Source organism: Neophocaena asiaeorientalis, unplaced genomic scaffold (genome assembly GCF_003031525.2).
Source record: "Neophocaena asiaeorientalis asiaeorientalis breed wild unplaced genomic scaffold, Neophocaena_asiaeorientalis_V1.1 scaffold33, whole genome shotgun sequence".
NCBI classification, from domain to species: Eukaryota; Metazoa; Chordata; class Mammalia; order Artiodactyla; family Phocoenidae; genus Neophocaena; species Neophocaena asiaeorientalis.
Genome location: NW_020171988.1, coordinates 1,882,229 through 1,896,266, shown reverse-complemented (window position 1 = coordinate 1,896,266; position 14,038 = coordinate 1,882,229). Strand labels below are relative to the sequence as shown.

The following is a 14,038-nucleotide window of genomic DNA, read 5'->3' as shown; positions in this document are numbered from 1 at the left end:
TGCTAACACATATATATGGAATTTAAGAAAAAAAAACGTCATGAAGAACCTAGGGGTAAGACAGGAATAAAGACACAGACCTACTAGAGAACAGACTTGAGGATATGGAGAGGGGGAAGGGTAAGCTGTGTCAAAGCGAGAGAGAGGCATGGACATATATATACGTTACCAAATGTAAGGTAGATAGCTAGTGGGAAGCAGCCGCATAGCACAGGGAGATCAGCTCGGTGCTTTGTGACGGCCTGGAGGGGTGGGGTGGGGAGGGTGGGAGGGAGGGAGACGCAAGAAGGAAGAGATATGGGAACATATGTATATGTATAACTGATTCATTCTGTTATAAAGCAGAAACTAACACACTGTTGTAAAGCAATTATACTCTAATAAATATGTAAAAAAAACCCATTCATTTTACTTCTATGTAGTATTCTGTAGGACAACCAATCAAAAAATTTATAAACTGAATAATTACAAATCTAAATTCACATTCCAATTCTAGTCATCCACAACCTGATCAAGGACAGAAAAATCAAAATAGAGAATGGAATGGGAGGAAAAGATGAAGGAGAAAGGTACCTTGATAAGGAGAACTTGAGGGTCAACAACTGTAATCTTTTTCTTGCAAGGCAAATGTCAAAGCCTTAACTCGTTAGTCAAACAATAATTCGATAAGCATCGATTTGACAAATACAGGAAACATAGTGTCAGGAACCAAGATATATTCTTGAATGAATGCAAATTCTTATGCGTTGAAAACTCACTGCTATCAACAATTTTTACATAATGTCAGTTGGACGGTACCTCAGAAGTCATCAACAACTTAGGGAGTGTGTTTCAATGGAACTCGGCAGTAAGATAACTGGGCAACTGCACATCAGCAGGATGTCATACGTCCTTAGACAAAATTAAAGCAACTTTTATGAAACCTATTTTTAAACCAGCATCATGGTCTGTTGTCTTCAAATCTACTTAACCACCACATGTTAACTGTTTTGCTAAAACATTCCCCTGTCATGTGTAAAATCTACCACTGAATTTTCTAAATCATTAGGGAGGTAACTTCAAATAAGACCACTGCTAAGCATTATACTACAAGTGACCCTCTTGTAGAACTGATTCTCATCTCAACATTTCAAAAGAAAATACAGACTTAAAAATAATCATAGGTACTAGAGTCAGCTACATAGGCAATGACATGAAGCAAGTGATTAATTATCTTCAAATTATAGTAAACAGTCATGTCTAAATGGCACTGTATAAAATAGAAAGCCTAATTTTTACCCAGCCCCATATAAACTAAAAAATGCATAATAGTTAATGATATAGGTAAGCCTCTTATTCCATGATACTTAATATTTAACAAAGATAATTTTAACTACAGCCCCTTTATCATAAAGGGGTCTCACAGAGACTAAAACTACTTGATGAGATCTTTTCGTTTGAAGAATATGAAGATAATTTCAAATTTTTTATTTTGAAAAACTCTTCATTAAGAAATATTACTAGGCTTTTGAGGAAACAAGTAACTAACTTCCCACCCCCACAAGAATTCTGATATTTTTTCTAGGCACTGATTATCCAAACAGCAGGAATTCTTCAAATCAAAATAAGCAGTTTGAACTTATCAGTAAATATTTAGAAGTTATTTAAATTATTAAAAATAAAACTTTAGTTTAGTTGGTGATTTGATTGAGAACTGAAAGCTTTAAATGTATATTCGTAAAAGAGACATTTTAACCAGAAAGGAGTTCTTTATGATAGCTCATGCCCTTTCCTTCCATAAGTTGATATGTATAAATTTTGTCCTTTAGCTGGCAAGGGGCAATTTAGAGCAACGACCTAATTATAGATGGGCTTGCTGCTGCTACAGCTGTCAGAGTGGGTCAGTGGCATCGTTAAAGGATTTTCTAAAGTTAGACAGGTAAGAAAATGGACTCCTTTCTCTACCAGTCTGAAAGACACTGGCTCATCACACCTACAATAGAAGCTGAAATTTTATGCAATGAAAGCTCTGACAACATTTGAAGCTTAAATGTTTTTACTAATCCTAAACGGTTCAATTTTGTTTGTGGTTTTCTTTTCTTTACACCACAAGACATGGTTTGGCAAGTGCTCAAAGAATGAATTAATAAATTAATACAGAAGCAATCAGTGAAAGCATCTTGGAAAATATAAAATGATGATTATACATTATGAAGTAGCTATGTGCAAAACTGGTTGCATGTGCATTTCCAAAGAATTATGCAGTAAAGGTATGTATATTTTGGCTCCAGAATTTTCACATATTTCTAAAATTCAAATGTTCACTCTTGGAAGCGAATGACCAAAAAACCAAAAAGCAACTATTCTTATATGTAAAACACTGTATCAGTCTTCTAATTTTTCTAACACTGTGAAAAATTTCAAAACAGAAAAGTTGAAAGAATATTACAGTGAACACCCACATACCTACCACCTAGAGTCTACCACTAACATTTTACTATGTGAGCATTATCATACATCCATCTCTCTACCCACCCGTGCAATTAAGTGATGCTTTTTTCTTGGGGGGGGGGGTAGGTCACACCACGTGGCATGCAAGACTAGGGATCAAACCTGTGCCCCCTGCAGTGGAAGCGTGCAGTCTTAACCACTGGACCGCCAGGAAAGTCCCTAAATGATGCTTTTTAAAGTCAGCTGCTGATATCACTACCTATTACCTCTAAACACTTTGGTATGCATATCATTAACTAGGGTTCAGTATTTGTTTGATTTGTAACCTTCTACGGGAACATTTACATGCAATGAGACATACAAAAAATGTACCACCTGATGAGTTTTGACTAACACTTATTTATATAACACAAAGCTGTCAAAATACAGGACATTACCACCACAGAGAAAGTTCCCCCACACCCCCTTTTCATCAATCCCTCCTCCCAGAGGCAACAATTGTTCTCTCTCTCTTTTTTTTATTTCCCCAACTGTAGCGTCTGGAACCCCATATAACTGGAATTTTGTCTGTTCTAAAATCTTATATAAATGGAAATAGTGAATATATTCTTGTGTAACGCTTTCACTCAGCATAGTATTTTTAAGATTCATCTGTGTGTTATCAGTAATTCACTCCTTTTTAGTAGCTACTGATACTACAGTGAACTCCTAAATACTAGATAGGGATTCTGATATTACTTCATACCTTCATATTGACATCGGCCCCATTGCCTACTAGAAGCTCTAAACACAATGCTCCATGTGTTGATGCAGCAGCAAAGTGCAAAGGAGTAAACCCTTTTTCATTCTTTTGATTTACATTAGCACCACAGTCTATAAGTTCATTCACGACAACATCTTGTCCATTGTAGCAGGCTACATGAAGAGGTGTATTTCCATAGGCATTTGGTTCATTCATCTATTGGAAGAAAAAAATTGTCAGTCTTAAAGCAGTCTTCCTAATTATCGTTGTGAGCTATTTTAGCAACACTGTGGTTGAAATCTAATTATTAAAGTGAGAAACAAACAGGGATAAATACACAGATATGGCTTATAATCTTAAACTTCAATAAAAAAAATGAACATAACAACATTTTGGTGTCAAACGATTTTGTAGCTTCAGGGAACATAACTTATATATACAATGTCTACTTCATGACAAAACTGAATGATTCCAAGAGATATTTTAGGAAAATGAAAACAAATAATATATTTTTAAAAGCATTCTAGGTAAGGGACAATCACAGAATTAATTCTAAGAATCATGAAAAATGAACACAAACTGAAAATTCTGACACATATTGAAAAACACGCATATTTTCTGCTATTTACAGTGACAAAAGATTAATAAAGTTGGTGATTAGTAGAGAGAAAGATTTTTTTTTAAATTACTGACATCCTTTTCTATTTAATCCATTTTTGCAACAAACTTGGGCTTTAGATATTTTCCAGCCTACATACTGACATTTTACCAAAATGAATATGCTCAAAAAATATAGTCAACATTGAGAAATAATTCATGTAACTGAAGTTTCTTTATCTTTCTATTTCTTAAAAAATATATTGGATGAATATTTTAAAGTTTACATAACTTTTCTGTGGTAAAGAATTGTACTTTCGCTCCTGTCTTCTGGGAGGTCATCTATGGCACACCTGACAGCTGAGCTGGCTACCCTGGACCTGAGAGTAGGAGCAGGCACAGAAGGTCTTTAGGGCAGGGCCAACCACACCACATAAACCAACCATGTGATGGACGGGAGGGGCTTTGGGTCCGCTGGTATCAGTGGACTTGGAGACTGAAATCAACCATATGAGCAATTTTGATCAATCAATCATGCCTATGTAGTGGAGGCCCAATAAAACTCTGAAAACAAAGCTCAGGAGTGCTTCTCTGGTTAGCAATACTATGTGCATATGTCACGTTCTGATGCTGGGAGAGTAAGGAGTCCTAACTCTGTAAGGAGAGGCCAATGGAAGCTTTGTGTTTAGAATACTCTTAGACTCTGCCTTGTATGTCTCTTCCTTTGGCTGATGTTAATTTGTATCTTTTCTGCATAATAAACCATAACTGTGAGTATAATAGCTTGCAGTGAGTTTTTGGAGTCCTTCTAGTGAATCATCAAAACTGAAGTCAGTCCTGTGTGGAGACTGTGCCCTCTAACCTTGTGGTTGGCCCCAACTTATCACAACTTTATTTAACATTTTCTTTTCTCACATCTCTGGTAACAGAAATTAGAGGAAGTGAAAAAGCAACTCTTAACTTTAGTCAAGTTATCTAGATTTCATCACCAAAAGCTGGCGGACACAGAAAAGATTCTCCCTCGGAGCTTCCAAAACTTTGAGAGATTAAATTTATTGTTTTAAGTCACTCACTTCAGCTCTAGGAAACTAAGTCATGCAATTGGAGGCCACATGTCACTAAATGGCTCTAAGTTTGACCACTTTTTCTGAAGAACACTCTCACCAGAGCTTATAATTTTGCTGTCAATAACATAAGCTTTAAAAATTGCACCAGAATGGACTTGAAACAGTGATCAGAAACAAGGCTATCTCATTTATCTAGATCAAGGGTCTCTTAAGGCATTATATCACCCCGTTGAAACAGAGCTACAGGAAGTGCTGAGTTGAAATAAAACTTTCATCTGTTTGCACTCTACAAGCTTCTACCTAACAATGTGCTTGAATTTTTGATCCCTACATTTTCAATAACTAAGTGCTTCACAAAGTCCTTAAATTAAATTAATAGGCTATCCAGCTCCACAGTTCTGCCACGTATTCTTTGTCCAACCAGATTACCACCTATCTTTCTGTCTTTGCAGCTGATCTAAACTACCTCCCTCTCTCCTTCTACCTGGCTGCTTTTTCATCTGTGTTTTAAAGACCAGATGAGTTTGTCAGAACTGTGCCTAAAGGATGGACTGTGGGAGTTCCAGGTATTCTTAGCTATCCCAGTTCCGTAATCAAATATATTCAGATGAAGGAGCAACCCCTCTGAACCAAAGACATCATACAGTAAGGAACACTTGCAGCTAATAGGCCAAAGGCCTCTAGTTTTCCTGCCTGCCTCTGGCCAATATCCTGTAATGTGAACAGCTACGGTCATTTAAAGGAAATATTAGACAAACTGGGCAAATAATACTAACAATAACCCAGCCACTTAGGAAAATAATCCAAATATGTCTGATCTGCTGGTTTCCATAGCTGAAATGAAGCTACAGGGCCTAGAATGTGATGGAAAAGAAAAACTTCTGTCAATCAACCGTTCACCTTTGGAATATATTTTACCTCTTAATACATTTGACTAACTTCATGACTTGGTCAGACATCAGTGCACTGTATATTACGTGAAGGACTATAAACATAAAACTATTAAAAGACAAAAATCTTATTGTAAGAAATCATCTTTTAAATTTGAAATAACTTCTGCCAACAACAAAATCACGAACACACAAAATGCTCCATTCTTCTGTACTGCTTAGTCTGTACACCTACATCAACCCCAAGATCAAGAAGGTACTTGACTACGCTGATCATCCCACTAGAGGCTGCTGCGTGGAGAGGTGTGTAAGACTTCTTGTCCTTGCATGTCACTTCAGCTCCGTGTGCCACAAGTAATTTCACTACTTCAATGTGACCTGAAAATGTGTTTATGAAGAAAAAAACAAGAAGATGAGTGTATGGAAAACATGAAATACAATCCTGAATATCTTTAAAGACAGGTAAAAATACAATACAAATTAACTAGATAATGCATGACAAGTCACCAATTAATCACATTATAACCAGAGAGAGGATAGAAGAAAAAAATAAGAATTCAGGATAATTTTGATAAATGCTGATAGAGGTAACTAATAATTGAAAATAATACATTTAATTGTTTTATCCAATGATAACCCTGCAATCCTCCTTTTACCTAGATCTTGTTGTTTCCAAGGTTGTTTTAATACATTCTCCAGTTCTTAAGTTAGCTTTTCATGTCTAACGTAAGACATTAGTTTATGTTGTAGAATCTTCTCCTACGTGGAAGTCTGGGAGTGACTTGGGCTTATTTCTTAAAAAATGTCAGGTCTTTAGAACACGCAGCTAAAAACTTCTTTTCCCTTATTATTTCCACCAGATGCCTTAACAATCAGGATAGGCTAGGTCAGCAGTCCCCAACCTTTTTGGCAATAGGGACCGGGTTCATGGGAGACAATTTTTCCACGTGGCGGGGGTGGGGCGGGAATGGTTCAGGCGGTAATGTGAATGATGGGGGGGATGGTTCAGCCCTATGCGGGGGATGCGGAGTGGCAGATGAAACTTGGCTGGCTTGCCTGCGGCTCATCTTTTGCTGTGTGGCCCGGTTCTGGGGGATGGGGACCCCTGGGCTACATTATACATGCTGTGGTTAACAACCAACTCCCAAATCTCAGTGGCTTAAACAATTAGTGTTTTATTTCTTGTTAGCATTATGATAGCTTGGCCAGAGGGCTCTGCTCAGTCACGCGAGGATCCAGATTCATGGAGCTGACACAATTTGAAGGCAGCTTGGTCACTGTGCCAGAAAGGGCAACAGACTACAGTCTCACACCAGCAATTAAATGCTCTGGTCCACAGGGGATGCTACTTTCATTAGGCAGAACTAGTCTCAGGCCCTACCCAACCACATAAGGAGGCCAGGTGGAAGGTGGGAGAACCACTGTTCTCCTTTCGTATCTCCTCACTTCTTGTCACGTTAGATTATACAGTACTTTCTCCTCCTCCCAAAAGCCTTTCCACCTCTGTGCCTTTGTTCATCGGACTGATTCCTACGTTGTACAGAATGTTCTGCTTGGACGTTTCTTTCTAATCGTTGTTACTAATCCTCGAAGAAGGTCATGTCAGTTCCTATCTCCCCTAGAAGTCTTTTTAAGGCTTCTAGTTGCCTAGAATTACGTGGCCAAAAGCACAATGTACCTGTAAATACTATCTAATAAGCATACATAATAATACTTTGTGATGTATCTTAAACTTGAATCATTATTTAACAAACTCTTTAATTACTTTTATGTATTAAGTTCCCAAATATATATATCTTTAAAGGCAAATATCATAGGCTCTTATGTTCTACTTCTTGGTGTATTACAAACAATATAGGTACCTAATAAATATGTTACATTAAACGAGTTGCTAATGATGCCATTTTTAATACCCCTCATAGGGAAGGAGTATATAAAGTAAATAACTATAAAAATGAGACTTTCAAACATAGTGCCTTGCTCCCTTGAAAAAAGGAGTCTACAAGATGCATAAAGAATCAAGTAGATATAGTTGTTCATATATATAAATTATCAATTAAAGTGGATACATTCAGCTGTCTTTTCCCCATTTCAATATGAAAAATATCTACTATATTTTTAGGAAAAAATCAAAAGAATATCTGTCAAATCATTAGATGCCAAATTAAATGTGACTATCATATAAGAGCACTAACTGGTACAAAAGATCTCACTACACATTACTCTCTGATCTATGGCTCTAGAAAGACAACTACTTGGGTTTACTGTAATGTATTAAAAACCAGGACTTATAATGCCCAGGAGGCTCACGCATAAATATAGCTTTTTTAAACCGGGCAAATGCATATTATTCACTAAATATGCCAAAAAGAAACAAATTCTCCTGATTTTTAAGACTAGAAGGCCCATTATACAAACATAATGGAAAAACTGTCCAAAACCAACACATCATTCTAAGTAAATGACTTAGATCATATTAATTATGTAGATTCCAGGAAGTGTGAACTTTTCCTGAGACCGATAAAGCCCTATTTTTAAAAGGTGCCATGCATAGGGAAATTTACAATCTTAAAATTGACAAATATTTATTTAATCACATTTCTGAAATATGTAAAAATTCCTTTAACGGACCACTGAAAACATGAAGAAGGGGCCTTTCCATAGCCAGTTTGGGGTGACCTATTTAAAAGAAAAAAGGGAAGAAAGTTCTAGAGTGAAATAAATGATATTGTTCTAGCAAGGTGGAACCTAGCCAGAATACGTATGTGTTTTCCTTATCAATTTATAGAACGATGCTACCAAGGAGACTAGATTTCATTCAATTCATATGGGTGTATTTTTAGAAGACAGCAGACATGCATGGTAATTCTGTAGTCAATAACTCCTTTAAAAAAATTATATCCATGCAACGTGAATTTGATAAATGTAATCATTATCTGTCAGGAATTTGGAAAATTCCCTACATTTTTCTTTTGTCATGAATGTATTAATAAAAGTAAAATGAGCTATGCTCACAAGTTTTTATGGAAAGGAAAGTAAGAAGAAAAACACCATTTCACATCAACTCAAATTATGCATTGCTTTAAGAAGAATTAATGTAATGAGTTGCTTATCAAGGTAATTAATATTTATTTAGTACTCTCTATGTCAAAGTCATCACAGTAAGGTACTTTGAGGTAAAAAGTGACTGGATATTGCTAAAAGCACTGAAGGCAACAGAAAAGATGAATGAGTAAATGGATTTTTTTTTAAACAGATCTTTATTGGAGTATAATTGCTTCACAATACTGTGTCAGTTTCTGTTGTTCACCAAAGTGAATCAGCCACATGCATACACATGTCCCCATATCCCCTCCCTCTTGAGCCTCCCTCCCACCCTCCCAGGTCATCTCAAAGCACCGAGCTGATCTCCCTGTGCTATGCTGCTGCTTCCCACCAGCCAACTATTCTGCATTCGGTAGTGTATATATGTCGATGCTACTCTCACTTCGCCCCAGCTTCGCCCTCCCACCCCATGTCCTCAAGTCCATTTTCTATGTCTACCTCTTTATTCCTGCCCTGTAACTAGGTTCATCAGTAACAGTAAATGGATTCTTAATGACGGTTCATGGTAGGAGCAAACACAGCGTAGGGAGGGAAAAATGATCAGTTCATTTGGGGACAGAGGTGGGGCTGGGGAACATAAACAGGATTCAATCATAGCATAAGTATAAGAGGTAGAACCTAACAGAAAAGTAAGGGTAGCCTCAACCAGGGGACAGAAGGCCAGGGCAAATACAGAAGCCTGTGAGAAATAAATTACAAGAAGACATGTAATGCAATAATGTAATGTCTCTTAGGCTAATATTGGCAGATTCTCTAGAGGCGTCAATGACCTGGACTTAAGGCCTGTCTTAATAGACCAGGCAGTAACTCCCTACTTTCATATATTTAGCTCCTTTTTAATCCTGAACACCTAAAACAACTGAATGGTTTTAGAAACTGTGTGTTAATACTCCTCTTTTTCCAAGCTTAAAGGAAGGAAGAGACAGGGAAAGGAAAATTATGAATCTCTGAATGTTTATGCTCAAAAATTAAATGGACTATGAGGTCCAAGAAATACAGAATATCTTTTACAATCCACAATCGGCCTGAAAAATGACATTTAGTAGATCAAGGAAAACAAAGCCATCCAAGGGCCTCTGAGATATACACACCCAGCTACTCTGGGAGCTCAATTAGAGGCAACCCACAAAATTCCTTGGCCTTCAATTTTATGAAAACAGCTGTTTAGCCAAGTTTAATTCTTTGGAGATAAAAGGCCTGATACCCTCTGCTTAATGTGTGAACCTTTCAATATAAGGTATATAGTTTAAAATCACAGACTATCTGTGCCTGAACCGTCAAGAATAAGCTATTCCAGAATATTCAGAAAAATCCCCAAGACTTAAAATACAGAAAACCTACAGGCTGTGAGGAGGGCACTTTAGGACACCACAGGAGACTTGCTTCTGGATGTTTTACCTTCAGTTAACAGAAGAAAAGTGCCCATGACATAACTAGAGGCACAAACCTTTGGTGTGAGAGAAACACCAAGAGCCCAAGAGTTATTTCCATGATGGGCAAAGGATTTTCCTGGACCTTGGGGTTACCGTCAACTGGTTTGAGTTCATTTGGTTTCTTACATTTTTGTATTTTACAATTTTATATAGTTTTTAAAATTAATAATCTTCTATCAACCTTTGAATTTTAAGTGAGAGCTAGGAAAAGACAAAAGCAAAGGTAGGGAGTAGTGAGGATAAGCTATGCCTGTGAGAAGAGGGGCTAGACTGTCTCTGTAGTCAGTATGAGAGGCACATGGGAATGAGACCAGCACTACGTGGTCCGTCAGTCCATGTAATTTTTCCTAAGTCAGTGGAGCAAGAAGAGCAGAAGCAGAATAGACTGTTGGGAGGAAAAGAAAAAGCCCTGAGCTCCATGGCTGCAAAGAAAGGAGTTCTTCAGCTCTATTGTCTTCCAGAGGCACAGCCTAGCCCTATGGGACTTGCAAGGTTTGCAGCAGGTTGAGATCCACTTCGACCTGCGTGGTCTTAGCGCCTGCAGGCCAGCATCTCTGCTCTGTTCTTTCTGTGCGTTTTAAAGTATCCTGTGGAAGCCTGACCTTTCTCCTCCCTGGCTGTCCCAGTTACCTCAAAAACCCATTAATGCTTTCGTTAGTGCTCCGCTCGTGGAGTTGCGTAGGTTTTAAGCAGTCTGCCTCAGGACCATTTTCCCATGAGCTCTGTTAGTTTCAAACTGCAACTGTGCAGATCCTAAGACTTTTCAAGAATCCTTTTTTTCTTTGTTTGGTCACACTGCGCAGCTTGTGGGATTTTAGCTCCCCAACCAGGGATGGAACCCACACCCTCGGCAGTGAAGGCGAGAAGTCCTAACCACTGGACTGCCAGGGAATTCCCTCAAGAATGTTAAAAGCAGAAAAGTTGATATCTAAACCTCAGTTTCTTACTGTGGTAGAAATCAAACGTGATATGCCTATTTAACACAGTGTTTGGCACAAGATAACAGGCTTCTTAATACATCTTCACAACTTCTACCTTAATATTCCCATACAAACAAGGATGGGTTCAGGATGGGTATGAGAATGGGCTTTTAGTAAACACCAATCTAAACTCTGTATCCCAAACTTGTGTCTAGGACATCTCTCCCTTTAAAAGTAAACAATTAATTTTAAACAGCTTTCAGGAGAACTGGACCTAATATACTCCTGTCCTGGCAAACCTCCCCCAACTGCCAGGCTGGTTCCACTTGGGCAGCAAACTCAGATATGGTGCAACTGCTCACTACCCCAAAAGACATGTTATACCAAACGCAAGAACGAAATGTCCAACTTTTCCTTAATACTTAATGTCAAAGAATAAATTTAAAATACACATACCCATATATGCTGCCCAGTGGATAGCACGTCTATCTTTCTTGTCAAAAGCATTAATATTGGCACCTCTAGACAAGAGTAGTTTCACCATCTGGAATAAAAATAAACACAGTTTCATCAACATTCAGAAGCAGAACTGTTCATGAATATCCATCGTGAAAACTACTCATCTCAAGCTCTCTGGCGCCGAATTTCTGCATTTGTAGAAAGGAAAGATAAGACTATATACTGAAGATGCTTTAACATAATTTAATAAACAACAGGACAATATACGAAAAAAGGTTTCACTATGGTGGTTACTGAAGTCAGGCATCAGCATCTTTTTAAAGATGCCACTTTGTGTCCTGGTATTTTATGAACAACTAAGCACAAATCTGGAAAGTCTAAAGGGAGAGTATTTAACAACAGGTTTTATTCCTTTTTATAGCCCAAAGTGTTATTAAAATTCAAAGTGCATTCTGATCCCAGAAACGGCTTAAATTTAATTCAAACACAGATGCAGTGTCCGTAATATGATTAGACCTGAAGGTCACTGCACAGTCTACTTACCTCAAAATGTACCAAAAAAAGTCATTTCCATTAGGTTCAAGCATATTTACAATAGTTTCCCCATTAGAAAGGGCATTCCAGATGTCAAAAAGGGACTCATCTAGTGACCTGAACTGCAGCAGAGACAAGAATTCTTTATGTTGCAAAAGCCGAGAAGAACAGTGAAAACAGCACTGCAGTGACTAGCCCTCAGCCATGGAATCTTGGGAATGTCACTTTACCTCTTTTTTAAAAAAAATTGAAGTATAGTTGATTTACAATGTTTTAGGTACATAGCAAAGTGATGCAGTTTTATATATACATATATTTCTTCTAGATTCTTTTCTATTACAGGAAAAGAATTGATATTGAATATAGTTCCCTCTGCTATACAGTAGGACCACCATTTTTACTTACTTTGAGTTTCTGTGTCTGCAACAAAAATGAAGGACTGGACAAGCTGCCCTCAAAGGTTCTTCTAACTCTGAGTCTCATTCTTTCCTAAGTCTTCCATGTACATACATAAACCCCACTCTTTGCTATGGCACACTTAACATTAACCAATACTCCTTGTATAAGATAACTAAATATTAATTTTCTTAAATTGTTTTCTTTTGATGGTCTGTCATCAAAGAATTCTTGACTAAATGTTCAAAATAAACTATAAGAAAACGTTTTTGGGCTTCCCTGGTGGCGCAGTGGTTGAGAGTCCGCCTGCCGATGCAGGGGACACGGGTTCGTGCCCCGGTCCGGGAAGATCCCACATGCCACGAAGCGGCTGGGCCCGTGAGCCATGGCCGCTGAGCCTGTGCATCCGGAGCCTGTGCTCTGCAACGGGAGAGGCCACAACAGTGAGAGGCCCGCATACCGCAAAAAAAAAAAAAAAAAAGGTTTTCTACACTCCACCTTCCTTTGCTACCATCTTTCTGGGAGAACAATGAAACTGTTCCACCTTCCTAGACATTTTTTCCTGGATTGACAGAACATACTTTTCACATTGTGTTACAGTTGGCAGTGTTGTCCTTTGTCTCCCCAGGTTGACCATGAAATTCAACTGCAGGGGCTGTATCTGATAAATAAATTTCTAAATTTGAGAAAGTTATATATCATGAATTATCATGAAAAGAAGTCTGAGGGTTTGAAAAAGGCAAAATTAAATAAAAATGAGCAAAATAGGCAAGTTCATTAATAATGGGGGGGGTGGGCACACACGCAGAGAGAGAGAATCACTGTCTAACTGAATACCACTTACCTCCCCGTGTCCACTGAAAGCTGCATGATGCAGTGCAGTTCTCCCTGCTCGATCAGACACATTTACATTACTCAGCAGAGGGACCAAAGCTTCCGCACACTTTACAGCTTTATTAGCAGCCGCTATGTGTAAAGGGGTTTGCCAGTTTTTGTCTCTAGCGTTAACATCTGCAGAATGCTTCAAAAGTACCTGAACTGCTTCCTAAAACATATGAAGATATACAAGACAAATGAGTTAACAGCTTTAGAAATTGTACACACATGAAGGAAATAAAATTTCTTGAGAAAATAAAAATAGTTCTGGCAGAACCTGCTATCAACAAGCCAGAAAACAAAACAGCTTGAACTAAAGGCAGTACTCAGAGCCATGCAAGATACATCAAAATAAAACATTCCCTTTCTCTATCCTCCAAATAAAGGCACAACAATCAGTCTCTATCAAAATGTACAAGAAATACTGACAAATATTCTTCAAAAACATTCATTACTAATATTGCTTTTCTAGATGGTGAGATACAATTAATTTATACTTTCAAAGCTTTAAAAAGTAGATTTATCACTTTGCCATTAAATATATAAAAATTTAAACATACTACTTCCCAAAGTATTCCACATGCTATAT

General features: G+C 37.7%; 1 protein-coding gene across 4 annotated transcripts in view; it reads right to left on the bottom strand.

Moving 5' to 3' along the window:
• ANKRD28 (ankyrin repeat domain 28) overlaps positions 1-14,038 on the bottom strand; it is a 169,480-nt gene that overhangs the window by 42,969 nt on the left and 112,473 nt on the right. For all 4 annotated transcript variants that reach the window (XM_024747532.1, XM_024747541.1, XM_024747547.1 and 1 more), the window contains exons 5-8: positions 13,418-13,618; positions 11,641-11,728; positions 5,962-6,104; positions 3,176-3,388 (exon numbers count right to left, since the gene is read on the bottom strand). In XM_024747532.1, coding sequence (XP_024603300.1) covers positions 3,176-3,388; positions 5,962-6,104; positions 11,641-11,728; positions 13,418-13,618 — 645 coding nt within the window. The remainder of the gene's footprint in view (positions 1-3,175; positions 3,389-5,961; positions 6,105-11,640; positions 11,729-13,417; positions 13,619-14,038) is intronic.